This window comes from Hyla sarda, chromosome 2, assembly GCF_029499605.1.
Source record: "Hyla sarda isolate aHylSar1 chromosome 2, aHylSar1.hap1, whole genome shotgun sequence".
NCBI lineage: Eukaryota > Metazoa > Chordata > Amphibia > Anura > Hylidae > Hyla > Hyla sarda.
The window spans coordinates 388,293,470-388,311,403 of NC_079190.1; the positions used below are offsets into that span (position 1 = coordinate 388,293,470).

The 17,934-nt window shown below is 38.5% G+C and overlaps 1 protein-coding gene across 5 annotated transcripts in view; it reads right to left on the reverse strand.

The window, feature by feature from the left end:
- CNKSR2 (connector enhancer of kinase suppressor of Ras 2) overlaps window positions 1-17,934 on the reverse strand; it is a 422,316-nt gene that overhangs the window by 303,473 nt on the left and 100,909 nt on the right. For all 5 annotated transcript variants that reach the window (XM_056558612.1, XM_056558614.1, XM_056558611.1 and 2 more), the window contains exons 2-5: window positions 15,650-15,813; window positions 11,271-11,473; window positions 5,997-6,065; window positions 1,012-1,099 (exon numbers count right to left, since the gene is read on the reverse strand). In XM_056558612.1, coding sequence (XP_056414587.1) covers window positions 1,012-1,099; window positions 5,997-6,065; window positions 11,271-11,473; window positions 15,650-15,813 — 524 coding nt within the window. The remainder of the gene's footprint in view (window positions 1-1,011; window positions 1,100-5,996; window positions 6,066-11,270; window positions 11,474-15,649; window positions 15,814-17,934) is intronic.

The following is a 17,934-nucleotide window of genomic DNA, read 5'->3' on the forward strand; positions in this document are numbered from 1 at the left end:
ACAACTTATTTTATTTAAACGGCAGTTGTCATCACTATCATGCTGCCTGAACCAAAAGTCCTTAAAGGGGTACTCCGTTGGAAAACATTTTTTTTTTTTTTTTTTTAAATCAACTGGTGCCAGAAAGTTAAACAGATTTGTAAATTACTTCTTTTTAAAAATCTTAATCCTTCCAGCACTTATCAGCTGCTATATGCTCCACAGGAAGTTATTTTCTTTTTCAATTTCTTTTCTGTCTGACCACAGTGCTCTCTGCTGACACTGTCTCTGTCCATGTTCTAAACTGTCCAGGAGGAAATCCCCATAGCAAACCTATCCTGCTCTGGACATTTCCTGACATGGACAGAAGTGTCAGCAGAGAGCACTGTGGTCAGACAAAAAAATTTATTAAAAAAGAAAAGAAATTCCTGTGGAGCATACAGCAGCTGATAAGTATGGGAAGGATTAAGATTTTAAAATAGAAGTAATCTACAAATCTGTTTAACTTTCTGGCACCAGTTGATTTAAATAAAAAATAAAATTAGTTTTCCATCAGAGTACCCCTTTAAGGTAGTCTTCTATAGCTTCTTCAGATCCTGTCAGCTTTGACTAATAAATCATTCCCTATGCCCAAATTGGGAGATTTCTGTCAATCATGGCTAGTGGGACAGGAAAAAGCCACCAGGGTTCACCCCAATGATTTGTAGTTCAGGCAGCATGAAATTCAAGCAGCTGCCAATGTTTATGTGTAAGTTTAAGCTTGACTAAAATAAAGGGGTCACAAACCATGTTTTTTTCCTTATCTAGCTACAAATGAGTGCAGCATCTTTCAAAGAAATCTTTATATGCATAGTAGAAATACAGCTAAAGTAAAATAAATACTTAAACTACTCAGGTTTTTTTAATCTCTTTTCCATTAGGCTTTTGCTCCATAAAAAATAAAATAAAATTCTAATAATAATTAAGCAAGTAAGAGAGGTGGATAACGGCAAACATCACTTCTAGATTCCCGTATTCATAAATCATACAAACCTGCTGAACAATTGTTGTTAATTCCAGGCATAGCTGAATGACATTGTTTCGTGTAACTGAATAATCTGTCACAGCGGCAAATGGGGATCTAGAAGATAAAAGATATTTTAACACGTGTGATAAAACCTCACGAGTCCAGCAAATGTATCACATTTTATATGAAAACATGCAACGCAACCTCAAACATTCCCTATACGTTTTTTTCTTTATTAAAATTGGTTTCCAGGCTTCAGTGGTATGCCATAGATAGGAGCATGTGAGGCTTGTTATGTAAAGTAGTATTAATTGCTAATAAGATAGTGTATCTCTACAGAATTAAATGTGTCCAGCACATAAGTATTATGCGTAAAGTAGGTGACGGTGACTGAACTCAAAGTGACTACTAAGAACATGCATCGAAGAGTGATTATGGCTAGGGATGAGAAGGTGGATAGCTGGCGTAGTAAAACCAATGGTTTCAAACTGTGGCCCACCGGATGTTGCAAAACTTCAACTCCCAGCATGCCCAGACAGCCGTTGGCTGTCCGGGCATGCTGGGAGTTGAAGTTTTGCAACATCCGATGGGCCACAGTTTGAGACCACTGAGTAAAACATAAAGATGAGGTGATTATCCCCCTTTGCTTGGCGATGTTGAGGATAAAATAGTAAAGAAAAATGGCCACTGTATTTATAGCAATTGCTCTTGTTTAGATTATTGGGTCATGGGAAAAATAAACAAGAAATATCTTTGCTTTTCGATTCTTAGATAACCCCTTTAAGGGAAGATAGGTTATCTTTCATTAGAGGTTTCATCGGGGGCCCCAAAAGTAGAAGCTCACAACCTTCTTATTGCTGGAAGCCATTTTCACAAAAATCTACACTTTTCACTTCCCTCAACATCTTAAATTTTAGGATTAGCTGGAGTTTACCCTACTCTTCTACCTTTTTCCAAATCCTACTAATAGGCTAAGTCTAGGGTTTTGCCAGGTTATCACACTGGGTATATACGTCAGCAGTCCCTGTGCCTACCCCCCAACAGGACACAAGATTGTTGGAGGTCAGTTATTAACTCTCTATTCTTTAACACAGAACAGATTTCTGAAGCTTTGGGCTCTGTAATGCTTTAATATATAAGGCATAATCAAAGCAGGAGGGGTTACGCAGGGTGAATGCAACCTAAAATGTCCAAAATCCACCCCAAACCAACCTTCTGCGAGTCTGTTTACACATCTTACCAGTTGGACGAATATTTATGATATCTTCTGTACTTTAATAGCATTCCAAGCTCAAAAAAAGTGATGGCATGTATAGCATGCGCCCAAGATAACTTTAAGATCACTGGGGTCCAACCTCTGCCCCCCCATCCTGAGAAAGAAGGAGCCACAGTGCTCATTTAGCCCTGCACCCTCTTAAAGGGGTACTCTGCCCCTAGACATCTTGTCCCCTATTCAAAGGATAGGGGATAGATTTGTCTGATCGCGGGGGTCCCGCCACAGGGGACACCCACTATCTCCCTGCTGCACCCAGGGTTCTTTTCGAGAGTCTGATGCAGCACCGGAGGCTCATGACATCACGGCCGCACCCCGCTTGTGACATCACGCCCCCTCCCATAGACTGGCATTGAAGGGGCATGGGCCTGATGTCACAAGCGGGGCGTGACTGTGACCTCATGAGCCTTCGCCACGCATCGCTGTCATCTGGCACTGAGCAAAGTTTGCTCCGTGCCCCAGATGTCTGGGGTGCCATAGCCGAGATTGTGGGGGTCCCCAGCGGTTGGACCCCCGCGATCATACATAGGAGATAAGATGTCTAGGGGTGGGGTATTCCTTTTATCTTTTTTATTTTCCTGCACATACGTGCTTCAGGCCACCTAACTGTGCAGGGAACTGTAGCCGACTCCCTGCATTGTGACTCCAAAAGAATTAAACAAGTCTTTTTATTCTCATACATTAAACTTAATTTGATTATTAACATAAAAAGAATAAGGCTTTGTTATATTTTCTTTCATCTCATTGTGTTAAAAATTTCAATGCAGGGTTAAAAAAATAAAATAAAAAAAAGTCACATGAATGATGGATTAAGGTTAATTTCAGAATAGCAAAATGGCCTACAGGCACGGCATTTTTTTACCCCAATTTATAAAAAGAAATTGACAGTCTTTACTATCATTGTGACTGCTCCCTTATGAATTCCACTAGTCTAATATAGTGTGTAGGGACACCTATTTTTTGGGCTTTCATAAATTGTCTTTCCGATCAGATAAGGCACATGGTTATGATATGCACGTGGCATATCTAATGTACATTTTGGTTACCTAATGAAGTTAAAAAGTTTCACAATTATACAACTGTGGAGCTTTGTGGTTGATGTAAATTAGCTAAGAGAACACTTTCTACTCTGACATATTCAACCACAGATTCTAGAGGGAAATAAATAGAATACCTGCACTGACTTTGTAACTATGAAAGCTACACAAGCATAGCATGCCCCTCAAGACAATGGTTTTTAGACACTTTACAGATACTACAATATATAAAATATGTAAAACATCTGACCAATTATAAGAGCAAGGCAAAGCTTTTCCATAACCAGAATTTGAATCATATGGCCTATGGTGACCTTAAAGGGAATCTCTACCTTTTACCAACATGTAGTTTTTGTTTAAACATTTTGCATTCATGTCTTAATATATCTTTTTATACAACACAACAATTTCATTGTATTGATATACAGACATAGAATAAAATTTGACCGCTTGCAGCTTTCCAAAAATGGGAGCTTATATGGTTTGTAACAAACTTTTCCGGATAAGGCTGCTTTCACACTATAAAATTCATCCGTTTTAAACATCCGTTTGATGTTCCGTTATGAAAACCCTGAAAATCGGCCATTAAATGTCCGTTACAAAATCCCATACGTCCGTTAGAAAATCCCATTATAGTCTATGGGATTTTTACATTATCCGTTTTAATCCGTTATAGTCCGTTATGAATAACGGACGTTATTTTGTGACGGGAGAATGAACGGAAGAAATAGTGCATGCTATCTTCCGTCACAAAATAACGTCCGTTATTCATAACCGACTATAACGGATTAAAACGGATAATGCAAAAATCCCAAAGACTATAATGGCCGATTTTCAGGGTTTTCATAATGGATCATCAAACGGATCTTTAAAACGGATGAATTTTATAGTGTGAAAGCAGCTTAAGCTGTCATGTATGTTCATAAGAGGTAGAAGTATCTCTGGGTAGTATATAAATTGTATACAGCATTGTTCAACCAATTTTCCCTGCCACAGGATCTCTTTCTAATTTTCAGTTGTTTCAGACCTAGTGGGTAGAGACTAGCTGCTACTATGATGTTTCCCATACACTGTACACTCACAGAGAAAAGAAGATCCGCCTCCCTTATATCTCTATAGCACACCCTCAGAAGCATCAGAATGGGAAACATTATAGAGCAGTGCTGAGTAGTTTAAGCTGTGAATCCAGGCCTGGGGTAAAATAGAATACTACTAAAGTTATCAGCCTGTATGTAACCCTCCCATTCCCTTTACCACAGACTTATATGGGCAGCATGTAAATTGTTCCCTCAGTAAGCAGATAGTCCATTTTGCTTCTCAAGATAGATTTTAAGTAGTTTTTATAGTGAATGGTGAGTTTAGCAGGGAGGGCAGAGAACTGTAGCTTGGTAAGTGAAAGAAAACTATTTTTTTTCTCATAAAATATATTACCAGATCTCTTCTAGTAGCTTGTGCTACTGATCTAGCAAACGGTTAAAGGTTTATGTCCATTTAAGAACTTGACAGTATTTAATTATTGGGTTCAATGTAGAATTTTAATATATAATGTTGCCACCATAAGATCCTGCAAGCAGCCAGAATTTTATAATATAACTCTGTCTATGTCAGTGGAGTGGATTCAGTTTTAAAAATCCTTTATCAGAAAAACTAGGCTCTAAAAAAAATAAAAAATAAAAATGTAATTCACGTACTTGGTTGTTCAGTGTTCGGAACAAAACAAAAAGAGCCGGCGCCGAGGGCTCATGACGTGATGGCCCCGTCCCCTGGAGACGTCATGCCCTGCCCCCTCAATGAAAATATATAGGAGTGGGTGTGGAGGCAGCCACGCCCCCTCCCCTAGACTTGCATTGAGGGGGCAGGGCGGGACATCATAAGAGGGCAGGGCAGTGACGTCATGAGCCCGCGGCACCAGCTCTAAGAGTCAATATTACATAATAGGTACACTAGTACTTTAACAGTAATGTGCAGGCTGGGCTTGCAACCTAAAGCTTATGTTCACAATACCAATAAATAAAACCATCTATGCAATAGGCATATGAGCATCTTTCACTGAATTTTGATAAATAAAAAAAGGTTCCCTTTCGATGACCATAAATCATTTCTAGAACTGTCTGTTTGCATAGCTTTCTATTTTCTGGATGTGGTATTTTTGCCAACAATTGAGCTTAAAAAATTAGCTTCATTACAGAACTGTAGAAACCCCCAAAAAACATTTTCAGTTATGGCAACATGATAGTTTAGTTTTGGTTTAATTGATACATTTGATATGCGCAAAACCGATAAAAAGCTGGATTTCTTAGTTGGTCATATTGTAATTGATCATAAGTTAAATTTTCTTCAATTCTTTACTCAGGAATCATGAAAAGAAGTATTTCACCAAGATACAGAAAATGTCAGCTATGGCATTCCTTAGTGAAGGGGTCCATGAATCTCGCTGGAAATCCCACACGCCTTTAATGTTACATAAACACTCTGAACTTTATCAGAACTGTTGCTTCTTAATATTTCATAAATCCATAACATAAATAAGACATGAAACATTCCAATATGTAATCACTTTACATAGTACATGCATACACCTTATCTAATGTGCGTTCTGTTCATTGACACTAACGCAGTCATTTCTTTTCATTTGTACAACATATTCTATTTGTAAAGGAAATACTTAATGAATGATTAAATAATTGTGCGGATCACTTACTTATCCAGTTTATGCCCTATCCATCTTTTTTTAAGGTTATCAATGTCATCCTGATCAGCGTGGCAATACCTAAGGCAAGAGAAGGACTTAAACATACGAGAAGGATTGCAGGTAACAGGAAACAAATCATTTCATCACACATATTGCTCTCATCTGCAATGCAGTATGTTTACATGGATTCACAATTCACTAGATAAAAATAGAATACTGAGTCATTAGAAATGTACAGAATAGCTCTTCACATCCTGTAATGATACCACCGTGTGACACATTTCATATAGAAAGAGGTAAATCATATAAGGGACAGCAGCGGACATGGATGGGTTTTCAAGCTACTTTATCATATCACACAATGTAACCATCATGGGATTTGGCTTATATAAATAACATTCTGGTATAATCTTTTTATAGTGAACAAAAGTGTAATAAATTATAATTTACATATCTCCACCTGTTTATTATTCTGTGGACCAGAAGACTCTTCATTGCTGCAAATTAACTTTTTCCCCCCAACTTGGGTCATAGATTTCCACATGGGCATTCAGATGGTTGGCTGGACTGTCTATCAGAGTCATTCCTACACTGAGGCTGTGGATATAGTCTTATACACACAGATACGTATGGATTACAGAGATACAAAGAAATGCAAGGTGGCAGGGATACTGGGTATGCTCCATTGCACAGTCAGCGATTGAATATATTAGCAATGCTGGCTAATAATTGGTTTATTTTTGGAACTGGACCGAGGATCTAGGTAAATTATACCTCATTTTAATCCAGTTCACCCGCACTATTACTCTGTGTATTGGGTTTAGTGCGGGAGAACCGACTGTCAGTTTTGAATTCAGGAAACAGAAGAAGTGACAATCCATAAACTAACATAATAAAAAAAAGAATTTGCATTGGGCATCATCTGAAATTAGGGGGTTGCATTACAAACTACAACAGTGGAGTAGTTGCCCATAGCAACAAGATTCCACTGTGATTTGTTATTATGGGCAAATAAGGCAGTTTTGTCCTCAGATATTTTTAGTAAATATGGGACAATATGTCCCACAGCGTTGCAGGTTAATTTCAGCTCTTATTATCTTAAAAAAATACAGATGAATCCAGTGTCCCCCATCAGAAGAGCTGCTTTGATGTTGCATACATTGTGCATGTGATGCTACAACCAATGTCTTGTTTCAGCAATCCCTTCCTGCATGTACAACAAATGACCAAAGTGACTGACTGCACTTTTTTTCCCCTTACTTTTTTTTAACCTCAGTCCCAGCCTGTATAAGTTTTTTCTTTTTTAAAGAGGAAATCCAACAAATGTATTACTTAAGTGCCATACATTAATTGACATGCTTACCAAGGATCTGTGCTTGCGTTGGTGGTTAATGGCCATAGCCTGTGTCCCCCCTCACACTGCTGGCTTGTTTTTGGGAACTGGCCACTTCTGGTTTCTTGTCCTCCTGCAGACTACAATCCCCAGGATACTTTGTTTCAATGTGGGAGGTGACTTATTTTCCACCCACACATTGGTTGCCCCACCCTTTTAAGCACAGCCACACTCCCTTTGATCACATGACTTGCCCAACATCACCTGACACACAAGCTGTGGATCCGCATGATGTGGAATGCACACACATGTGTGCCGGTAAGGTCATGAGGGGACTAGCCAAACACACAACAGTTGAAGCAGCCAAGCCCCCTTTCAGCACCTGACATATGATGTCAGGGTGTAAACGTCCGAGACAACACTCATTTTGTAGGCTGCAAAATATTTGGGGAAAAAAGAAAAAGAAAAAAGATAAATAAATTCAATACCAGCCACCAAATACAGGTACATGAAGTATATCAGTAGCTTGACAAACTTTGCTGCCCCTGACTAACATTCAAAGAACCAAAAATCCCAGAATGCTCCTTTAAACTACCTGAAAACCTCTTTTACAAACATTAAACTGTCTACTCTTGAACTCAATCTAAGGCTGGATGTACATGTCAGTCACCCTGTGACGTATCCCTCCAGCATGCACTGGAGGAAAACTAATTGCAGAATTGATCCCATTTAATTGAATGGGACAATTCCCATTCTTTCGGAGTCTCAAGTTGGACGCAGGACAGTGAAAAACGGGGAATTGGTGCTGGACGGGATAATGCATCTTTCTAAATTCCCCAGTACGGCATGCACAATAATCAATGCTGGATCCTAAACAACTAATGCACTTCTATCATCAGTTGTGGCATCAGTTGTGGAAAGTTTCAGCAGAGCCAGATGCTGGCCATATGTAATTCTAGCCTCACAGTTGTGACACTGTGCCTGATGAAGAGGCATTTCTATGCCACCATGTCGAGAATGTTAAAGAAGCCCATGGTTAAATAGGGGGTGTTCCTCAGTACAGCAAGAGCCCAGGTATGGGGTAGACAGATGCAAGCAGGCCAGTGGAAGTGATAAAGAGGACATAGACTGGACTTACCTGGATTCTTGCCGTACTGGGGAACACCCCTGGGCACTTGAGCCTCATTTATCTTGGCGCTGGATAGGATTATGCTGATAAGCTCTAGCCATGGGCTTAATTACACACTTTTTTCCCTGCTTTAAGCAACTAGATGAACTATTCAAAAGTTTGGTTCTGCAGATCTATCAAACTCTTGAAAAAATGCCCGAATTAGTACTTCACCAATAGCCCAAAAATGTGTGTAAAACTCTGTCTAAGAGCCCTAAAAGCCCTGTAAAACGCAAATAGGTCACCTACTAGTGTATCCATACACTTCTGAGAAGTGTTTAGAGTACCTGTCATATCCCACAAAATAAATAATGGTACTCTGTACCTAATCCTCATCACGCATCTGTTTCCAAAAAGTATTATTTTTTTTTGGGAGTAGCAACAGGTTCTGTACCTGGAAAGTGAAGAAGCCATGGCTTTTTACAAGCTGTGAAAAATGATTTCTATTTTTGGGAATGTGTGGTCTAATGTTTATCTGTAGTGATCACTGCTTAGTGTCCCTCACAGAGATCTTCACCTAACACCTGCTATTTCTAAAGTGGCTGCATAGGCGTTTATAGTGGCTTTTGACATCACTCCAATACTGCTTCCTGATTGGCTTGTTTTAGTGATTTGCATTTTGGAAATACAGTATTAGCAGTTTCAATTTCCACCATACAGTAACAGAAACCCCACTAAGCTGTCAGGGTTTTGTCTTTAGATAAGATTGTTGCCAATAACCATAAGAATTGTGAATGCAGCCTTTAGCATTAACAAAACCTGTAGCTGCGGATTACCATGAAATCAGTGAAGCTATATAGATTATATTGTCATATAAATACTGCAAAAATGTTGCACAAAGTCTGTACAATGACAGAGCTTAAGTTTTTATTAATCCGTGTAATTTGTAATTTTATTTTCTAGTATACAGAACATTAAATATGTAACCTACCATTCTACATATGAATACAAGTAAATTACCTATCATGCACCTCAGTGTGTTTAACAGACAAAAAGAACAATTTCCTTTGTGTTAAGACAAAGGAAAAAGACAATTAAAATGAAAAAATAAAAACACCTAAGTGGTGTAATGCTTAATATTTTACTTGCCCTAAAATGACAAATTATTGGTGGTGATTTCATGGTCCCCCCAGTTTTCTGTATATGGCTGTTGTCTCAAGCCTTTCACAGGATCCTGTTTGTCTCCAGACAACAGCTGATCACAGGGGGCTTGGCTTCTTGGCTTCCCTGACATCCCACACAGGTATGGCAAATATAGCACTTAAGACATAACATGCTATCACAAGCATGATAGGGAAAAAAGTATTAAAACCTGGATACCCCTTTAAACTTTTAATGAGGCTTTTTCCTACTTTAAGTTCTGTCCCTTCCTCTGTACTGGAGAATATTTATCATTACTGTACCCTTGTGAGTACTCCGACAGTCTCTTTCCCAGTGCACCATGCATCAGATTCATCAGAAGGACCTAGATCTGACATGGAGCTGCTTTGACACTTTTCTTATCAGATTCTAACGATCCCTGTAAACAAAAAAGAAGGTTGCAGCAGCACTCTTGGTCATAAAATGGAGGCTCTTAGAGCACTTTTTGATCAAAACGTGTTTCCCATTCACCACGCGGAGGTGGCCTTACTTTGGATGGGACCCATCTATCAATCCCTATCTACCAGATTATCCTGACCACCACATTTTTCATAGCAGTCATTCTAAAAAACATTTTGATCAGGCCATGTAATCTTTCCTTTCTTCAGTGGCTGTTTAAGTAAATTGCATACATCCCCACTATTTTATAGACTGCCTATAGACTATATTTTATAGACTAATATGCCCATAGCAACTGATCATAGCTCATAATTATTAGCTATTTAAACCCCTTTTAAATAAGAGATACAATTAACCTGCAGGGTTGTGGGACTTGCCCATAGCAACCAATCACAGCTCAGCTTCCATTTTACCGATACAATTTAAGCAATTAATGCTGATCTGTGTTTGGTTGATATGGGTAAAACCAGACAGTTTTTAATCAGATTGATAAATATGGGACTGAGGCTCACCCCACAATTAGTGTAAATGAAATATTACCTGATCACTTTTAGGTCTCATGCATATAAACACATGCTCTTACCATTGCTGATTAAATGGGCAATGGTCATGGTGAGCTTTCAATCTCAGACACTCGTGGCACTGTTATGTCTAGTTGTTTTAAGGGGTTGTTTCAGCCATTACTTTTTATTTTTCAGTTGACAGAGCTATTGGGGGGGCTGGGTATTTGCTGGGCCAGTTCATTCTACCGTATAATGTAATGTATTAGGGTACAGATGGTTGAAGAGGACACCTGCAGTAAAAAGCTGTAGGCTGATAGGATAAAGAGAACATGTCTGGTGTCACTGACTTTAGGAGGGGTACAGGGAGCAAGAAATGGACCCGATGCCATACTGACACAAGACACAATTGACATGATGACTTGACATCTTGTTATATTGCCAAAAGCACAGCCAATAAGCCACAGAAAGTGACTTAGTATTTTAAAACTAGGCATTATAGGGTGTCCACTCTAACTCAGGAGCTCACCAGGGGGATTCACCAGCTTCCCTGTGGGTCAGTCCAAGCCTGGCTATGATAAGTAGCCCACCCGAGAACCCAGTGTTAAACTAGTACATGTCATATCTCCATGAGGTGCTCACAATGCCGTGGTATTCATGACAATAATATTGTTTGATCATAATCTTAGAAGTACTGTGGAAACATTAAGGAACACTGCTTTAAACCATTCATGAATTCCTACCTGTCCAACCAAGCAAGGAGGCTCTTTGCTGAACCTATAAGGTCTACAACAGAGGTCAGGAAGTCATTTGGTAATTTTCTGCTGCTCTTTCCATCATAATGGCCACTTCTCCTCCTCCCAGTTATAAAATTTTGTAGATTTTTGGCAGATGCATTTAATTTATGCGAAAGAGTTTTTAAATTTTCTGTTTCCAATCCATAGTTCTGCAAAGAAATATTGATATATTGATAAAAGTAAAGTAAGTAAACACAATAGAATAATTAAATCAACCGGTGGCAAAATTTAAACAGATTTGTAAATAACTTCTATTGAAAAATCCTAATCCTTCCAGTACTTATCAGCTTCTGTATGCTCCAGAGAAAGTTCTATAGTTATTTTCTGTCTGACCCCAGTGCTCTCTGCTGACACCTCGCCATAACAAGCCTCCTTTGCTCTGGACAGTTCCTGACATGGACAGAGATGTCAGCAGAGAGCACTGTGGTCAGACAGATATACTATGTCCTCTGTAGCATACAGCAGCTGATAAGTACTAGATGGGTTAAGATTTGTAATTTACAGATCTGTTTAACTTTCTAGCACCAGTTGATTAGAAAAATATTGTTTTTCCACCGGAGTACCCCTTTAAAGCTCCCGAGCGCCAATGCAAAACCTGCAAACGGAGCCACCAAACTTTTGTGGAACTCAAATAGTTTTAGTCTCAGACTCTAGGAGATGAATATGATTGCAACTTTTGTGCCCCCTTCACCCCCACCTATAGTTACATCCCTGGATATTTCTCAATTAAAATTTTGCAGCATAAACAATATTAATTATCAATAATATATTTTAATTAATGATAATTATAATTATTTTAAAATATTATATTATAAAAATTATTATAATTTGCCTTGGATTTCTATGACCTGTATAAACACATTCCCATTTATAGGGTCATGTAACTGAAGGGGTCATGGAACTGAAATATTTTTATAATTTACCTTGGTATATTATGTTTCTAATTTTAGTAGTTGAATTTTACAGACTAGTCAAAGTATGTCATTTGTAAGTTATTAGAATGGTATAAACGTCCATCCTCATTACTATGAATTTTACTAGTCAGAATGTTTTTTGGGGTAGATAAAGTGAATGTGATAAGCTGCTGTTCTTTCACTTGTCTCTAGTTCTTTAGCTGTAGTGATCAAGTTAGGAGGCAATGGAAGACCTCAGCTTTTATTATGCAACTAGCTGAGTACCTGGCGCTGCCCAGTTTTTCCTACCATGTCCTTGTGGGGGAGGAAATGCAAAAAAGGAGGAAGCTTTTGTCCTCCTATCTCGTCCTTAAATCCTGACCCGATATCCCCTCCTGATATCCCGACCCTAAATCCCCTCCTCATATTTTCACCTCCTATCCCGACCCCATATCCCGTCCTAATATCCCGTCCTCAGGTGGGACTGATTTGTAATGAAGATACTGTAAGACAAAAAAAGAAGGGGATGTGGCTTTGTGGGACTGGGCGTGATTTGCAAGCCAGACTGATTCTAAGTCCCCTCGGTATCATAGCTTGTTCCACGTAATTTTTTAACGTGGACATGTCCCACCAGATCTTAGTTTTGGCCAGCAGAGCCTCCTCTAATTCTTTAAGAGCGATTTTCATGTCCAATGATTCTTGTGTGTCCATATTATTGGCATTAAATATCTTAGAAATGATGAACTGTGTTGAGTGGAAAGATCATTACATGTGGGTGACAGCTGATGTCACTTCACTATACTCCGTGATACCCCACAATTTGGCCATCACGGCCTTACAATGGTTCCTGCACACTTATTCCCGCTACCCTGTTGGGTTGTGCACAGTGGTAGAGTACCTCCTTAAACACAATTATTTTATGTTTAATGGGAATTTCTTTGTACAGGTCACAGGAGCTTCGATGGGGGCGAAATTCTCCCCCTCTCTCGCCAACATATATATGTGTTGGTGGGAGAGGGAGATCCTTTTCACCCCCATCAACCCCCACAGACAATCCATCGTCTGGTATGGCCGCTACATAGACGACCTCCTGTTTATCTGCATTATTGACAGCTTTTCCAACTACATGTTGATGTTGATTTCTTGATCCACCCATTACTCTATAGGTCTGTTCACACAGTAGCTTCCTCCCTTCCCCCTCTTTTTCAGCAATTTTTTTTAAATAGTGTATTACTTTTAAGCATTTCTCTTTTCTAGATTTTGTTACATTTTCATTAATATGGATAGCTCTGATTCTTGCTATGTTTTCTATCATGGCTGGTGTTTTTGTATTGATCCATATTTTCTTCTTTTTTCTTTATGTTTACAATTTGCGGTCTACGGACCGAATTAAAGTAGTCTCTATATGACAGCATAGCAATTTACAAATATGTGTAGCTATTTTTATCTATCTAATGTGTAATTTGATTCTGGTCTTATCACATTATGTTTGTTTAGTTGTCACTGATCTTTATGTATGGGCGGTACGAACTCGCTCGCACAGGTGAGCGTGATGTCAGTTCCGTCTTCCCATATATAAGTGATCTCTCAAGGTACCCACATTGTATGACTAAGGCCTCTGTGTAAGGCCGAAACGCGTCACCTGTACCCCATTTCTTTGTGATGTTCCATAAGGCATGTGAATAAACCACAGTATTCCTCGAGTTTCTGCGCTGGACCTCCTTTCTTTATTTCTTTTTATTTTACATATAAGCAATATGTGTACCAGGTATTATTGAAATATCTCCAGCTGTACAGAAGTTATGTGGGAACAATCATTTCCCATTGATTTGCATGGGACTTTAAACAAAAACCCAGACCCTCACAAATGGGGGTAGTTAAGGGTTAAATTAACTATCCTATATTTAACCCCTTAAGGACTGAGCGATTTCACGTTTTTGCATTTTCGTTTTTTACCTCCTTGCCTTTAAAAAATCATAACCCTTTCAATTTTGCACCTAAAAATCTGTATTATGGCTTATTTTTTGCGCCACCAATTCTACTTTACAGTGACGTTAGTCATTTTACCGAAAAATCCATGGCGAAACGGAAAAAAAATCATTGTGCGACAAGCTTGAAGAAAAAATGCCATTTTGTAAATTTTGGGGGCTTCCGTTTCTACGCAGTACATTTTTCGGTATAAATGACACCTTATCTTTATTCTGTAAGCCCATACAGTTAAAATGATACCCTACTTGTATAGGTTTGATTTTGTATTACTTCAGAAAAAAATCATAAATACATGCAGGAAAATGTATACGTTTAAAATTGTCATTTTCTGAGCCCTATAACTTTTTTATTTGTCTGTGTTCAGGGTGCTAAGAGGGCTAATTTTTTGCGCCGTGATCTGAAGTTTTTAGCGGTACTATTTTTGTTCTGATCAGACTTTTTGATCACTTTTTCAAAAATGCGCTATTTTGTAGTTTGGAATTTTTTTGCGCGTACGCCATTGAACGTGCGGTTTTAAAAGCGGTATATTTTTATAATTCCAAACAGGTGTCCTGTCCTTAGGTGGGACTAATTTGTGATGAAGATATTGTAAGCTAAAAATAGAAGGGGACGTGGCTTTGTGGGACTGGGTGTGATTTGCAAACCAGACCGATAAACAAAAAGGGAAGATAATAAAGGGTGTGGGGCTTAAAATGTGGGCATGTCTTTGTGAAATGGGGTGTGGCTTGCAGAGTGGAGCTTGTGGAGTGAGGTACTGGAAGTCCCATATACTTGCATGGGACTTGAAACAAAAACCCTTCTTTTATATAAGGGTGTAGGGTAAGGGTTAATTTAAGTATCATATCTTTTTATTTGATATATAAGTAATTATATTGTATGTGTAAGTGGACATATAAGTAATATGTGACCAAGTATTATCGAAATATCTCCAGCCGTTTGGAAGTTATGCATTAACATATATTTCCCATAGACTTGTATAGGACTTTAAACCAAAAGCACCGACCCTGGCAATTGGGGGTGAGTAAGGGTTAAACTACCTATCCAATGTTTGTTGTTGACATATAAGTAACATATGTGCCAAGTTTCATGTTAATATCTTTAGCCATTTGGACGTGATGCTTCAACATACACAAAATATTATATATATATATATATATATATATATATATATATATATATATATATATACACAGCAACAGAAGAGTAGCGTGCACCTGTAGGCCAGGTCCATATAATAGTTTGGTATCAACTAAAGTGCTGGCTGACTTATTCTTTGTCTATATATATATATATATATATATATATATATATATATATATATATATAAACCAGTGTATAAATCGGGGTCAATACATTCTATGCAACAGTGGTTGCAAATTAACCAAAGAACACTCATTAGGAAGGCTTAAAAAAACATTTAACCAGCGATTCTGCAATACTTACTAATGCACACAACAAGTCTACTGCTTCCAAGATAAGTTCCTGGTGTCCGATCCTTGAGACTCCCAGTTCTTCCAGTTCTTGATGAGTAATACGGAGTAACTGATCCCCAGCAATTTTTTCCCTCTCAAAGTTTTTAATATACTGTTGCAGACAGTCATCCAGACCTGATAAAAAGAATGACAATGCTGAAGCGTTCAATTTGATAATGTATTCACGGCTATTTCTCTAAAAATAACAGAACATCTAGAGGATATAGACACTTTATAATATAGTATGTAAACCATAGGGTTAATATAATTCAAAAAAGGCTACATAGATGCAAATAGATGGAACATTTAAAACTTTAAAAAGTACAATATGTAAAATAATAAAAACACCAAATAAAAATGATCACATCCTTACTACTGGAACTCATAGTTTATCATATCATATTTATTATAAAATATAAGGGTTGACCAGTATGGATCACTCGTGTAATATTGAAAGTTTCCAAAAAGCAGATAATTGATTGATTCCCTAATGGGTACACTTTATAGCCATTTACATACTAGAAATCTCTGTCAATATAAAGAACACTTGAAATATGCCAAACCAGCTACAGAATAATGGTGCATTATTATCTCTTAATATTGACATACCATTTACTTCAATATTATATATATGACCACGAGCATAGCTAATAAGGAGCAGAGGTGCAGCCAAATAAAATAGCAGTATTATTAAATGGCACTTTGGCTTTTAAATGAGTTGTCTGACCATAGAGCAAAAAGAAAAAGAAAAAAAAAAGAAAAAAAGCCACATATCACGTTAGGGTTACATATACCTTGTGCCCCATGTCCCTTTTAGCCAAATAGCTCCCTGTGCAGTTCCCCCAGACACTTCATTGTGCCTCCTGCAATGATCCCTCACTTTCTCTTTGAGCAATCTTGCACCGGCTGTTAAATCCTATGACTCTAATGCCTCTCTAACTTGCTCCATGAGGCGGACCCTTCTCTCTCATCCCCACCCAAGTAGTAGCATGCATGCAGCCTGAGCTTACGGTGACTTCACGCTAGGGGTTGTTCTATTCCTCTGCTCTCAGCTATCAGCTAAAAGATCACAAGAGCAAGGGAGTGATGTGCAATTGGAGGCCATATTAAACCAAGGCATTGGGGAAAGGAATGCCCAAAGGGATGACACAGCACTTTGACATTGTGTCACAAAAATGGCGCCTAGAGCAGTGAGAGCATGGACGTAACACAATGAAAACCTGTAGGACATCAGAACCTTCAGGGCTGGGAGTAAGGCCAGATAAGCAGCTGAATCTTTAAAGGGATTATCCAGGGAAAAAAAAGCTGATTTCTTCTAAAAACAGCGCCACACTTGCCTTCAGGTTGCTTGTGCTATTGAGGTTCAGTTCCATTGAAGTGGATGGAGCCAAGTTATAACATCGCAACCAACATGGGGACAGGAGTTTTGCAGTTTTTGGAAGAAATTAGCTCTGTTTTTCTATCCCTGGATAACTGGATTATATTGTGAACCATTAAAACGTTCTTATGTCAGCACAAGAGAACCAAAAAGTTTTATCTTGAGTACCAATTTAAGGACCTGTTCCTGATTTTGCATTTGGGCCCAGGAGTTTAAGTTTTCAGTATTCCTCTGCATATGACTCCCATACATGAATACTACCATGCATTATTTGTCAATAAGCACTTCATTCCCACAGATAGCCAGACCAAAGTGACAGTAGGATTAAAGTGCTGTTCCCTTTCTGATGCTGGTAACTCCATTTGGCTACTATCAGAGGCTGACCATGTGACTACTTAGAAAAATCATGACCAACTGAACAAGACACTTTAATATCACTGCCACTTTATTCAGTAATAGATGAAGGTCACATCAATCAGATCTCAGATACACTCCAGCATTTGCCATAATTGTCTTATGGGAAAAAAAAACCTGTAAAAATTAACCTTATATACATATATTATCCTTTGTTCCTGTTACCATTTTAGTCTTTTTTTTCCCCCTAAAGGTTGCTCCATGCTCAAGGGTGGACAGAGCGCAGGTGCCGCTGCCTCACTCACCCACAGCAGGCTATTGAAGACATTTGAATATTCATCACAGTGGGCCAGACAGTGAATATTTAGGAGCCTGTGGAGCTCGGCAAGCTGGCTCCCCGTCTCCATTGCGCACAAGCACAATAACAAGGAAAAAATAAGTGCTCATAACTCTTAAGTACTACACCAAATAATGTAAGTGACAACTATTTTTAAAGCTGTTCACCCACAGTATAACCCAGTATA